Below are 13,365 nucleotides of genomic sequence, written 5' to 3'. Positions count from 1 at the left end.
TAATAGGAGGTTGAGTGCTTCTAGCTCATTTATATTCCCCCTGCTTTCTCCTGGCCAACAACTGAGATGAGACTCTGATTGGTTCCCCTTAACGTGTGTGTGTGTGTGTGGGGGGGGGGGATGACAGTATTAATTCTTTTGATTGGCTGCCTTAGTCAGATAATCTCCAATCAGCAGCGACTTCTGTAGAGATGGGACTTGGTGATTGGAGGACTGCCCAACGTGAGGGGGCGTGGTCATTGATGTGATTGACATGAAAACAAAAGGCGGGGCTTGGGTGCTGCTGGTCCCACTTGGATCCCTGGCAAGGATCCTTGGAGTTGGGGCTGGAGCAATAGCACAGCTGGTAGGGCGTTTGCCTTGCACGCAGCCGACCTAGGTTCGATTTCCAGCATCGCATATGGTCCCCCGAGCACCGCCAAGAGTAATTCCTGAGTGCATGAACCAGGTGTAACTCCTGTGCATCGCCGGGTGTGACCCAAAAAGCAAAAAAGAAAAAAAGAAAAAAACAATCCTTAAGGTTGAAACTGGTGAATTGGGGGAAGCTTGTCGCTGGATGGTTTGGGGATTGGGATGTAGTGAATTGAGGGGCTTCAGAATAGCTTACTGGGTGGGAGATAGTTTCCTAAATTTAATCCCTGGCACCTCAAGCACCCCATGGTATAATCCTGTTGGCTGCTGTATTTTAAAACAATCAGCCTGGGGGCCAGAGCCATAACACAGCTTGACTTGAATGTGGCCAACCCATGTTTTATTATGGGCACTATAGCACAGCAGGTAAGGTGTTTGCCTTGCAACGGGGCCCACCACTCGGCCCAGGTTCGATTCCTCCACCCCTCTCAGAGCGCCCAGCAAGCTACCCTGAGTATCTTGCTCACACGGCAAAGCCTGACAAGCTACCCGTGACATATTCGATACGCCAAACACAGTAACAACAAGTCTCACAGTGGAGACATTACTGGGCCCGCTCGAGCAAATCGATGAACAATGGGAGGACAGTGCTACAGTGCTACTGTGTAGGGTTCCTCAGGCAGCGTGGAGAGTGATTCCTGAAGTACAGCACCAAGAGTAAGCCCTACGTGTGGCTCAGGAATAAAAATGAAAGCTCCCCTGTGCTGGAGAGGTAGTTTGTGGATGAAGACATGTGGCTTACAGTGGACAAGCCCAGTTCAATCTCCAGTACCTTTCCCTGTGTAATATTTGGTGTGGCCAAAAAACAAAAACAAAAACAAAAAAAACTCTGAGCCTTATTTTTAGAGCAAATTGGTGGGTTGGGGGGGGTCTTCTTGGTGGGAGTGGGGGGACAGTCATGGATTTTTTTCCAAGGCTTCTAAAAACTGGAACAGGGAAGGGAACATAATATTCCCATGGAGGGGAAAAGCCTCTCCCTGAGGGAGCTCCCTTTCAGAGAGGAAGTTGGTGGGTGGGGTCTGCAGGGCCCTGTGTGTGAAAGGGGTGGGGGAGGGGTCTTCTGTGCTTTGAGGGGTCTGGGCAGCCTGCTGGACAGAGGCCAGTGAAGGAGAGCAAACAAGCCCAATGCCAGGCCGTAGAGTGCACGGGGACTCTGGTTCCTTGCAGGGCAGGGAGTGGTCAGAGGTGAGCTTTGCCTTCCTTGTGCCTCTGACTTGGGACCAAGAGTGGGACCCAAAGAGATGTGAATTGGGGTGCCACATCCTTTGTCTGAGACAGCCAAGAATCGTTCTGGACATCAGTGTGACCCAAATTCAGCCTAGACTCTTATATACCCTTGCCCCTTTTTAGCGCTCCCTGGGGCTGATGTGAAGAACAAGACAATTTAATGATACAGCAGCTGTAGCAGCTGCCTGGAAGCCAGGAACGGGTGACATCTGGCACACAGGCCTGGGGAGGCAGCTGCTGCCAGGCCAGACATCACTAATGGATCCCAGACCTGTGCAGACAGGAGCAATTGATTGTCCTTGCCCTCTACACCAGGAATCCTGGGTATCATGTGACTGGCGGGTGTGTGTAGGGCCTGCCTGGCACCGCTTGGGGTTGGCACAGAACCAAGTCACCTTCCCCACCCTCTTTATCCCAAGTAGTGACGTAACAGTCCCCAGTCTTGAACTAGCCCCTCATTCCTTGCAGGGCACTGCCTTCAGGGCTGCTGTCCTCGTGCCCCGGACTTTGACACTATCCTGTTCATTCTCTGTGCTATGCCCGTATCAGATCTCCTAGGACTCTCTTTGCTCCCCAAGCTCAGTCGCTGAGCTGACGAGTAGGCCTCTGTTCTCAGGGCCTGTGGCAGAGCACAAGCATCAGTGTTGGGACGTGGGAACTGAGATGAGCCTTTTTCCCACTGTGCCCTGCCCCATGGTGGGAAGGCTGATGCACCTTTCCACCATGGGGCAGGTCACCTGTGTCTTCGGGACACACGACAGCCTCCCCCTATTGGGTATATGTGCTTGTCGTGGGAACAAAGACCCCACAGGGAATTTGTTTTGGGGGGAGGGTGTCCATTCCACTGCCGTGCTCCCCTCAGCATCCTGCCTGGTGTGTGGTAAAGGTGGGGAATAACTTTTGAGGGGAGTGCTGGGAGGACAGCGCCAGGCTGGAGCGGCACCCCCAAGGGTTGTGCCTGGCGCTGGAGAAGGTGCTCAGCCTGACTCTTGGGCACTTGCCACAACCATGGTTTTCTGCAGGGTGTGAGTGGGGGAGGACAGCGGGCCGGGCGCTGGGGAGCAGGGGCAGGAAGGTGCTGACCTGCCGCCTCGCTGCTCCCCCCTTAGTTGGCACTGCAGACGGGCCGCGAGCCGCCCCCCATTTGGCGCGTCCAGAAGGCTCTCTTGCAGAAATTCACCCCAGAGATCAAGGATGGGCAACGGCAATTCTGTGCCACCAGCAATGTGAGTGTACTGAGGGCATTAGGAACGCAGGTGTCATGAGGGACATCCGTGCTGGGGCAGGGTGGGAGTTAGGGTGTTGTGGGACCCCCACATGCCTTTCCCCACCCCCGAAGCTTCCAGGTTATTTGCCACCTGTATGGATTTCTTAAGACTCACGTACATTTTGTTCCCCTCCATAGTATTTGGGGTATTTTGGGGATGCGAAGAACCGTTACCAGCGCCTTTATGTAAAGTTCCTGGAAAACATCAACAAGAAGGATTATGTGCGGGTCTGTGCCCGGAAGCCCTGGCACCGGCCCCCCGCGCCTGTGAGGTATGTGATGTGGGGACCATGTGGGTGGCATGCTGGGGAGGCTTGCCAGAAAAGGACAGACAATCAGGTTCAAGAAAGGGGGTATCAAAAGGGAATGCCCTGCCACAGAGGCAGGGTGGGATGGGAGGGATGGAGGTGGGAAGGATACTGGGATCAGTGGTGGTAGAGAATGGGCACTGGTGGAGGGATGGGTGTTTGATCACTGTATAACTGAAACCCAAGCACAAAAATTTGTAAGTCTACAACTGTACCTCATGGTGTTTCACTAATAAAAATTTAAAAAAAAAAGAAAGGGGATGTCAGGCTGGAGCGATAGCACAGTGGGTAGGGCGTTTGCCTTGCACGCAGCCGACCCGGATTCGATCCCCAGCATCCCATATGGTCACCTGAGCACTGCCAGGAGTAATTCCTGAGTGCAAGCCAGGAGTAACCCCTGTGTATCCCCGGATGTGACCAAAAAAGCAAAAAAAAAAAGGAAATGGGATGTCTTGGGCTAGAGCAGTAGAAGACCGGGGAGAAGACTTGCCTTGCACGTGGCTGACTGGGTTCAATCCCCAGCACTCCATAAGGTCCCCGAGGTACCACCAGAAGTATTCTCTGAGTGCAGAGCCTGGAGTGATCCCAAAGCATTGCTGGGTGTGACACTAAAACCAAAGTGAAATGAAAGACGGGATGTAGGTTCAGAGAGAGGAAAATGGGCTCATAGCTTTGAGCTGTGTGATTTGGGGAGTCCTTGCAGTGGCGGATGCAATTTCCCTCACATGCCCTTTCAGGCGCTCTGGGCAGTCCAAGGGCCCCACATCTGTGGGAGGCAGCAGCTCGGCACCCCCCGCCAAGGCTCCAGCCCCACCTCCGAAGCCTGAGACCCCCGAGAAGGCGCCTTCTGAAAAAATCCCAGAGCAGACTGCTGAGACGGCCACACCGGAGCCACCTCCTCCAGACAAGCCCTCACCCCCTCGCCCCGGGGAGAAGGAGAAGGAGAAGGAGCGGGAGCGAAGCTCACGAGGGGAGCGGCTGCTGCGGGGCGCGGGCGGGCGTCAGACACGGCCTGAGCGGAGCGTTGCTGCCAGCCAGCCCACCACTGCCCGGCTCCCCAAGGCCAGGCCTGCCAAGGTAAAGGCGGAGCCACCCCCTAAGAAGAGGAAGAAGTGGCTAAAGGAGGCGGCAGGCAATGCCGCCTCAGCTGGTGGAGCCCCACCTGGCAGCTCGTCAGACTCAGAATCCTCCCCTGGAGCACCTAGCGAGGATGGTGAGACCCTCCGCAACTGCAGCACAAGGCGCGGGGCTGTGGGTGAGACTTGGCTGGCAGGAGACGGGGTCGGTGTGGAGGGATGATTGCACAAAGGAGCACACGAAATCACAAAATCAGATTGGGGGGCCCAGTCCAGAGGACAGTGGTGCTGGTCTTGCTTAAGATCAAATGCAGCTAGGGCTGGAGCAATATAGCACAGTGGGTAGGGCGTTTGCCTTGCACGTGACCGAGCTGGGTTCAATTCCCAGCATCCCATATGGTCCCCCGAGCACTGCTAGGAGAAATTCCTGAGTGCATGAGCCAGGAGTAACCCCTGTGCATCGCCGGGTGTGACCCAAAAAGCAAAAAAAAAAAAAAAGATTGAATGCTTTGATCCCAACATCCCATAGGGACCCCGGAGCACCACCAGGAGTGAGCCCTGCGTGCAGAGCCAGATCTAAGCCCTGAGCTCTGCAGGGTGTGGCTCAAAAGCAAAACAACAAAACCAATAAAAAAAAGCAGATTATTAGGACTGAAGCTATAGCACAGCCAGTAGAGCACTTGCCCTAGACATGGTCCACCCGGGTTTGACCCTCGTGTCCCGTATGGTTTCCTGAGCCTTGCCAGGATGATACCTGAACACAGAGAAAGAGTAAGCCCTGATGAGGCAGAGCAATAGTACAGCAGAGAGGACTTTTGCCTTGCAAAAAGTCTGACCCAGGTTCGATACCCAACATCCTGTATATACCCCGAGCACAATCAGGAGTAACTCCTGGGCGTTGCCAGTGTGACCCCCCCAAAAAAGAAAAAAGTAAAGAAGTAGACCCTGAGCAAAGTCAGCTCCTCTCCCTCAAAAACAAAACAAAAAAAAAAAGAGGGGCTGGAGTGATAGCACAGCGGTTAGGGTGTTTTCCTTGCACATGGCTGACCCGGGTTCGATTCCCAGCTTCCCATGTGGTCCCCTGAGCACTGCCAGGAGTAATTCTTGAGTACAGAGCCAAGAGTAACCCCTGTGCATCGACGGGTGTGGCCCAAAAAGAAAAAAGAAAAAAAAATAAATGGGGGTGAGGGGAGCCCTGGCTTCCAGCCTAACCAACACAGGGCTAAGTCGGAAGCTTTTTTCATAAGCTGATTTGCCAGATTTTCAGTGAGCCTAGAAGTGAATGCTAGTATGATCTTCTTAGACTGCTGAGGAAACTGAGGCAGTGAGAGAACAATAGCCCGTCTGGGCCTTGTGCCATAGCCTCGCAAACTCTGCTCGTGGATGCCACCCTTTCTCAGAACGTCAGCTCCTCAGGGTTCAGGGCCACGGGAGACCAAGAGTCTCAACCCCAGGACTTGGTACTTAGTCTCTTTACTGTGTCTTTGTGACTAGTAGGTTAGTAGCCAAAGCGCCATGGAGGGTCTTGCTTAAGGTGGACACCAGGTATGAGCTTGGGTGTGTGATGACAAAAAGTAGCAATTTGCCTTGCATGTAGCCAACCTAGGTTCCAGCCCAGGCCTCCCCCTTGACCCCGGAGCCCTGCCAGGAGTGATCCCTGAGCGCAGAACCAGGAGTGAGGCCTGAGCACTGCCAGGTGTGACCCAGTCTGTCTGCCAAAAACCTGGAGGCCTCTCACACAAAGCCTTATTGTCTTGTGCTGAAGTGTTGGCTGGAGAATCATTCTTTGAAAGGTGGCGACAAGGAAGCCTGATGTAACTTGTCCTTGTGCTTAGGGAATAGCTGTTGGCACCAGCAGGATGGAGTGGTGTTTTGTTGTTTTGTTCTGGGGGGCACAACTGGCAGTGTTCAGGGCTTACTCCTGACTCTGTGCTCAGGGATCACTCCTGGTGGGTGAGCTTGGGGGACCATCTGAGCAGATGGAGTGTTGGGGATCCACCCCGGGTCGGCCGCATGCAAGGCGGGTGCCCTCCCTGCTGTTCTCTGGCTCCTGCTGCAGCACTTGGCCAATATTCTTGGTATATGGCCTGGCCAGCACGATATCTATCCTTGGGTCAGGCCTAACCAGTTGCAAGGGATCCTGGGAGTGTATTTCCTCGAGGTAACCTGCCTTGGTGGATGCATTTAAACCCAGGGTGAGGAGATGGTTAGGGATGTTTGCCACAGGCCCAGGTCTTGAATCCATATACTACAGACCCATGGCTTTCAGTCTTCGGTTCAGTTCCCTGTGTCCTGGCACTGGTATTTGAGACCGGAAATTGAAGGCCAACTGCTACTGACGTCATCAATTTGAAATGTATATATAGTTTAGGGACCAGAGCGATAGTGCAGCAGACAGGGCGTTTGCCTTGTACACAGCTGACCCAGGATTGATCCCCAGCACTGCAGATGGTCCTGAGCCCCACCAAGAGGAGGCCTTCAGCATAGCTGGGTGTGGCCCAATGACCTAGAAAAGAAAAAAAAAAACTATTCTAGTTACGGTAATGTGTTTGCCGTGGCTCTGACGTGGTCACTGAGCAGTCACTACACTCTGCTTTCGCTTTCTGGCTATTGTTTGGGTTTTGGATTTGGGGGTCATACCCAGCAGTGCTCAACAACTCTGCTTAGGAATGACGCCCATGGTGCCAGAGATGGAGCTGGGGTAAGCCATGTGCGAGACGGGCGCCTGCCGGTGTGCTCCCTGACCGTTCTCTGGCTGTTGCAAGGGGTGCAGTTCTGAATTTTGGTGAGAAGGGGAACGGATCTGACCACCTGCAGAGGAGCATACTTGGCTCCATCTGGGTCAGGTTCTGTCTCTGCTCACCCCACTGAACCCCTCCATTGAGCCTGAGTGGCCTCTTGGTGCTGAGGCTGCACAGTTCTGAACCTCCCCCATGGCTCTTTTTTCCCCCGCATGCTGGCCCTGCCTGATGATGGCCTCGCTGCGTCCTCCTTTGCTTTGGGGCCAGACTGACAGTGCTCAGTGGCTACTTCATTTTGGTACTCGGGTCTTTTCTGGTGGCACTCAGGAAACCATGCAGTGCCAGGGACTACACATGGGCCTCTACATGTAGGATCTGTGCTTGGTCCACTCAACTGTCCCTGGCCTGACACCTGTCTACACTGACAGGCCCAGGGATTGAGCCCTTGACCTGCTCAGCCAAGATGTGTATCCCTGGGAATGGCCTCCGGGTGCCCCAAGTTTAATCCTCCTAAAACATATTTGACAGCTAGGCAGGAAAATCGAGAAGGGAGGGATAGGGCAGAAGAGGAGCTGATGTTTGGTGTCCAGATATGGGGAAAACCTCTGGAAATAGGGGCTGGAGCGGTAGTACAGTGGGTAAGGCACTTGCCTTGCATGCAGCCAACCCAGGTTCAATCCCTGGCATCCCATATGGTCCCCAAACACCTCCAGGAGTGATTCCTGAGTCCAGAGCCAGGAGCAAACTCTAAGCATCACCGGGTATGGCCCAAGAAGGGGGAAAAAAAATTAAAAAAATAAACAAGGGGGAAGCTGTTTGTTCAGGCCTTTTGGAGTCGCTATGGGTTCCCCTCGAGTTCTGTTGCTGCTCTTGATGTGTCTCTTCTCAATAGGTGACCCCTGCTCGCTCTCTGTGTGTGTGTGTGTGTGTGTGTGTGTGTGTGTGTGTGTGTGTGTGTGTAACTGGGGAGTGAACCCAGAGCCTCACATGTGAGACAGGAGCTCCACCACAGAACCCCCTTCCTCAGCCCTGCCCCAGATATTCGGGGCACCTCATCCCGTTGGAGCTCCTCCCTCCAATTGTCTCTCCGGTGGGTTCCCTGAGCCCCTGTCCTAGCTGCCTGCTGCTGCTGGCCGCTGACCTCAGTTGATCTTGCTTTCGGCTCCCCTGCCCCTCCATGCCTCTCTGCCACTCTGCTCAGCTCCACCCTTCTCTGCCTGCTTCTGCTCCCAGCCCTCCAGACCCCTTGCCCCTGGGTTCCCCGTCCCAGCCCTTTCTGCCCCCTGTGACCTTTGCTCCCACTTTCTCCTTTCACCTTTCCCTCTGATCTGATCTTTCTGACCTAATTTTCTGTTACTGTGTGACTTATGTATTTTACTAAGGGGAGGAGGTTGAGGTCATGCCCGGTGATGCTCAGGGGCTACCCCTGTGTATATCCAGGGGACTGTCTGGTGCTGGGGATCATACTGGGTTTGACCTGTCAGCTGCTGCATCAGACTTTGTGGAAGCAGCACTCAGCCCCATCAGAGGCCGGAAACTTGGCTAGGATCACTCGAGGGCCCAGCTCAGAGTGCCCTTTGACAGGCTGTCCTGGATGCCCCCATCCCTAGGACGCTTGGCACCTCCCAGCCACCCAGGGGACCTGAGAGGGCTGGGGTCATGAGTCGGTGTCTGTGTCCCCCAGAGCGGGCTGTCCCTGGGCGGTTGCTGAAGACGCGGGCTATGCGGGAGATGTACCGGAGCTACGTGGAGATGCTGGTGAGCACAGCGCTCGACCCGGACATGATCCAGGCCCTGGAAGACACGCACGGTGAGCAAGTCCGGTGTGGGGCATGAGGGAGGAGGGTGGAGGATGGACCCCACTGTGGGAGGGAGGATGGCAGGGGGAGGAACTCGAATCGTCTGGGGGCACTGGGACCTGCCCAGCCCGCCTTTGCCCAGTGCGCTGTGGCTGAACTCCCTGATACCCTCTCGCAGATGAGCTGTACCTGCCACCCATGCGGAAGATCGACGGTCTCCTGAATGAGCACAAGAAGAAAGTTCTGAAGCGGCTGTCGCTGAGCCCAGCCCTGCAGGTGCTGGGGGCTTCGCTAGGGGAGGGGGCCGAGAGGAGATCGGGGAGGCCTGGCCACCCCTCGGGGAGAGAATGCCCCTCTGGCCCAGGGGCCAGTAGCCAGTTGCTGAGGATCTTTCCTTTTTTTTTTTTCTTTTTGGATCACACCCAGCGATGGTCAGGACTTACTCCTGGCTCTGCACTCAGGAGTTTGTCCTGGTGGTGCTTGGGGGAACTCTGGGATGCCGGGGATTGAACCCGGGTTGGCTGCCTGCAAGGCGAACACCTTCCCTGCTGTGCCATCACTCCGGCCCATGCTGAAGATCTTAGATCCAGTGTCAGGGCTTCTCTGACCTCTAGGACAATTTTTTTTTTTTGGTTTTGTTTTTGGACCATACCCAGGACTTATTCCTGGCTCTGCATTCAAGAGTCACTCCTAGTAGGGCTCAGGGGAGCCCGTGGTGTGCTGGGGATCACACCCACGTGGGCCGTGTTTAAGGCAGACACTCTCCCTACTTACGCTCTCCAGCCCCTCTGGGAAGGATTTTAGCGAACTCTGTTTGGAATAGCATTTGGTGTTGGTGCTGAGTCTGGGGCTGGTGCTGAGAATTCTGGGGGCCGCCGGAGGCCAGCTGGGGCTGGGAATTGGAGGCTGGAACTGTTGGCGGCGAAGGGGGCAGCTTGGAGGGATTCTAAGTATCGTACACTTGAACCTGTTGTACTCTGATCCAACTCTGATCGGCCCAGTGGGGTGTTAGCCCAGACCCTAGAATTCTGGCCGAAATGTTTGGGGTCTCTAGGGAGCTTGGGCATCTCTGTCCTTGGCTAAGAGCTGAGGGTGCCACCGAGGACTGGATGGTGGGCCCTGAGAGGCATCAAATGACCTGGGGGGCTTCCCACAGGACGCCCTGCACACATTTCCCCAGCTACAAGTGGAGCAGAGCGGGGAGGGCTCCCCAGAGGAGGGGGCCGTGAGGCTGCGGCCAGCGGGGGAACCCTACAACCGCAAGACACTCAGCAAACTCAAGAGGAGCGTCGTCCGAGCCCAGGTGTGGCGGGTCGGGGTGCTGAGGGGGTCAGGGGGAGGGGGTAGCTGAGGCAGGCCTGGCTGAGGTTTGTCCCTTGCTCGCTGCTCAGGAGTTCAAGGTTGAACTGGACAAGTCAGGCTACTACACGCTTTACCACTCACTCCACCACTATAAGTACCACACGTTCCTGCGCTGCCGGGACCAGGTGAGCCCCCGAGCCCCGCCCACCCCTCCTGCCCTGCAGTACACAGCACCTCTGGGGACCAGGACCCAGGACCCAGCCCCCTCCCTCAGACCCTCAGACCCCGGACCCCTAGCCCCTCCCTTCCTGGCCCAGCCCCGCCCAGCCCCTCTCTGTCCCGCAGACCCTGGCCGTGGAAGGTGGCGCCGAGGACCTGGGTCAGGAGGAGGTGGTGCAGCAGTGCATGCGGAACCAGCCGTGGCTCGAGCAGCTCTTCGACTCCTTCAGCGACCTGCTGGCGCAAGCACAGGCGCACAGCCGCTGCGGGTGACCCCCGCCTGGGCCCCGCCGCCACCAGCCCCGAGAAGTGGGACAGAGCTGCGTCCTCAGGAGCTCACTCAGCCCTGGGCCCTGTCTCCAGAGAATGGGGGACCATTTGTCAGGGTGTGTTCATGCTGCCCCCCCCTCCCAGGGCAGGGTTCAATGTTCGACTTCCACCTCCCCCCCAACCCTCCCTAGTCCCCCTCCATTTCTCCCACTGTCCGGTGTACAGAGAAATTATTTATATATATGTATAAATGTCTATTTAGTAACGGTTTCCCTCCCCCCTTCCCTGTGACCCCCCCCCACGGCCACAGCCCTGCCCCCTCTACCTTGTACATAATGTATAGGAAATGTCTATGTATGGCTGGGGGGGCAGGGCAGCTTCATCGAGCTGGGGGTTCCCCCCCCCAACCCCTCCACCAGGCCACGATCTTTGCTAAAGGCCATTCCCTCCGCAGGGCATTTGGCGTAGGGTGGGAAGGGGAAGAAAACGCATCTTGTTAATTATTTTTAATCTTATTTATTGTACATACCCAGGATGGGGACTGGGGAGGTGGCGGGGTGAAGGGTCCCCTCCCTTTGTCCCTCCCACCCCTTTTCTACTGCGGATGTGTCGGTGTCTCCCCCCCATTGTTGTCCGGATGTGGTTCTATTTTTTATCGCTTCCCCCCACCTGCCCCCTGTCCAGCCGCAGCACCCACCTGTCCCCACCCTCTGTCTCTCGCTCTTTCTTGGGCTTCTGTACAACTCAACTTGTATACTCTGTGTACACACAACCAGCCAAACAAAACCCAACACGGCAAACGAACGCTTTACCATGTTGGAGTCTCTGTCAGGGGCTCAGGGCGCTGGGGCGTGGGGGAGGGTCCGAACTTGGAACTGAGACTCAGTGGCTTTTGTTGGTTATTACTTTTTGGGCCATACTCACTACCGGGGGGGGGGGGGGGGTGTCAAACTAGAATTGGCTCCTCGCAAGGCAGGTGCTGTCCAGTCTCCCTGACCCTAGCACTTTTGTGTGTTTTCTAGAGCACTGGTGATTCTGGAGAGCTACTATCTTTGCCTCCATTATGTGTCATGTGTCCCACCTACCGGCAATGTCCAGGGCTTGCAGGAGCCAGGAACTGAGGTGCAACTGGCTGGGTGGCACTGATCTGGGTGCTGTTGGGGGGGGGGGGGTCCTGTGTGGTGGCAAGCCCTAAGGATCTGACAGGTGTCTCCACCCAGGTGGTCTTCCAAGGAAGTTCCATCCTGTTGAATGGAGGCCTCAGATCTCCCATGCTTGGATGCCATGCAAGAGGATGGCTTTGATTGCCAGTATCATGCATGATCCTCCCCAGGACTACCCCAACTGCCATGTATTTTCCCCACCCCAATGTTTAGTTTTTCGTAGTCTTCTTGGAACATTCTAGAATCCAGCCTAGAAAATTATAGACCATTGTGTTACTCGGGAGCCTAGAAAATGGGGTCTTGATGTCTCAAACCCTGCGGGCATCATTGAGGCCTCTGGTCACTGGAGTATGAAGCTGATTGTTGCTAACCTTCTGGCTTCCTGCCCAGATAAAATTCTCCCACCCAGAGGGAGAAGCACCCCTTCTAGGAAGAAGATTCTAGAACCTTGGATATGGTCTAGATCAGCACTAGCTTTGTGGGCCCTCAGAATATTTTAAGGGGGTTACAACATAAGACTAGGCAGCATTACCTTGTAGGACATAGGGTCCCCAGCTAGGAAGTAAGCTCAGAAAGGAATCACTATGAGAAAGATCAAAAGACACTGTTGGAGCAACTCTAGAAGTGGGTGGGATTTGGGGATCATCATGGGGGAAGGCCAGTGTTGGCAGGCCAAGTGGCTACATGATTCCTGGAGAGTGCATAGGGGGCTTAAGGCACTTGCCTTCTCGTGGCTGATCCCCATTTGGTCCCTGTATGGCACCACATGGTAGCAGTCAGGAGTAGCTGCCAGGAGTATCCCCTGAGCACCACTGCACCCGAACCCCACCAACATCGGAACAGAATGAGAACAGTTGGGGAGAAGCTTTTGGTGCCCGTGAACCACGAACCCCCCAGTGTATTCCCTTTATACAAGGGCTACCCTGAGACTCTAGCCTGGGAATCTAGAGGGACCCTGAGATCAGCACTGGTCCAGGACAGAGCGCAGCGACTGGATGTGACTGGAATGTCCACAGCCTACCAGTGTGGCATGTACCTGGTTGAAGTATAACCTAGTGGGTGGCCTTGTGCGTCCAACAGCCCAGACTTGAATCTGGTTCCGGCGCTAGCCAGAGGGAAGGCCTAAGTCATTGCGCCATCAGCTTTGTCTTCTGTCCAAAAGGTTTTGGTTATGAAGGAAAAAGGAAGCCTTTAACCCTGTTAGCCAGAGATGGAGTCAAAGGGAGAGGGAGACACAAGAGGGTCAGCATGGGGAGGGATCCAAGCAGTGCTGGGTGTGACCACGCCACCCACCCAACAGAAGGACAGGGAGGGGCCCTGACTCCTCCTGGGGAGGGTGTGCTCTGTCCTGGCACTGCCAAGTCAGGCCCTCCCAGCCTCCTCCCTGTCTGCTGTGAGTGGGAAGTTTCCAAACATGGCCACCAGTTGTCAGCTAGATTTGCAGCGGCCTGGGGCTTGCATACACAATGCCTCTGGGGACATGAGCCTCCAAGGAGTTGGGGTATCTCCGTGAGACCCATCAGACCAGGGGGGAATGATGCAGACATGCAGAGGAGTGTTGGGGGTGCAGAGAAGGTGACCT

General features: G+C 55.4%; 1 protein-coding gene across 1 annotated transcript in view; it reads left to right on the top strand.

Moving 5' to 3' along the window:
* The window catches only part of PRR12 (proline rich 12), a 30,636-nt gene extending 19,205 nt beyond the window's left edge, over positions 1-11,431 (top strand). The window contains exons 7-14 of the mRNA XM_056136849.1: positions 2,748-2,864; positions 3,044-3,177; positions 3,951-4,426; positions 8,715-8,840; positions 9,008-9,105; positions 9,986-10,132; positions 10,221-10,316; positions 10,477-11,431. Coding sequence (XP_055992824.1) covers positions 2,748-2,864; positions 3,044-3,177; positions 3,951-4,426; positions 8,715-8,840; positions 9,008-9,105; positions 9,986-10,132; positions 10,221-10,316; positions 10,477-10,623 — 1,341 coding nt within the window. The 3' untranslated portion in view covers positions 10,624-11,431. The remainder of the gene's footprint in view (positions 1-2,747; positions 2,865-3,043; positions 3,178-3,950; positions 4,427-8,714; positions 8,841-9,007; positions 9,106-9,985; positions 10,133-10,220; positions 10,317-10,476) is intronic.
* The last annotated feature ends 1,934 nt before the right edge of the window (positions 11,432-13,365 follow it).

The sequence above is a fragment of the Sorex fumeus genome, unplaced genomic scaffold, assembly GCF_029834395.1.
Source record: "Sorex fumeus unplaced genomic scaffold, SorFum_2.1 ptg000122l, whole genome shotgun sequence".
Lineage (NCBI taxonomy): Eukaryota > Metazoa > Chordata > Mammalia > Eulipotyphla > Soricidae > Sorex > Sorex fumeus.
Note: the sequence above shows the minus strand (reverse complement) of the source record. Positions and strands in the feature narration are given on the sequence as shown.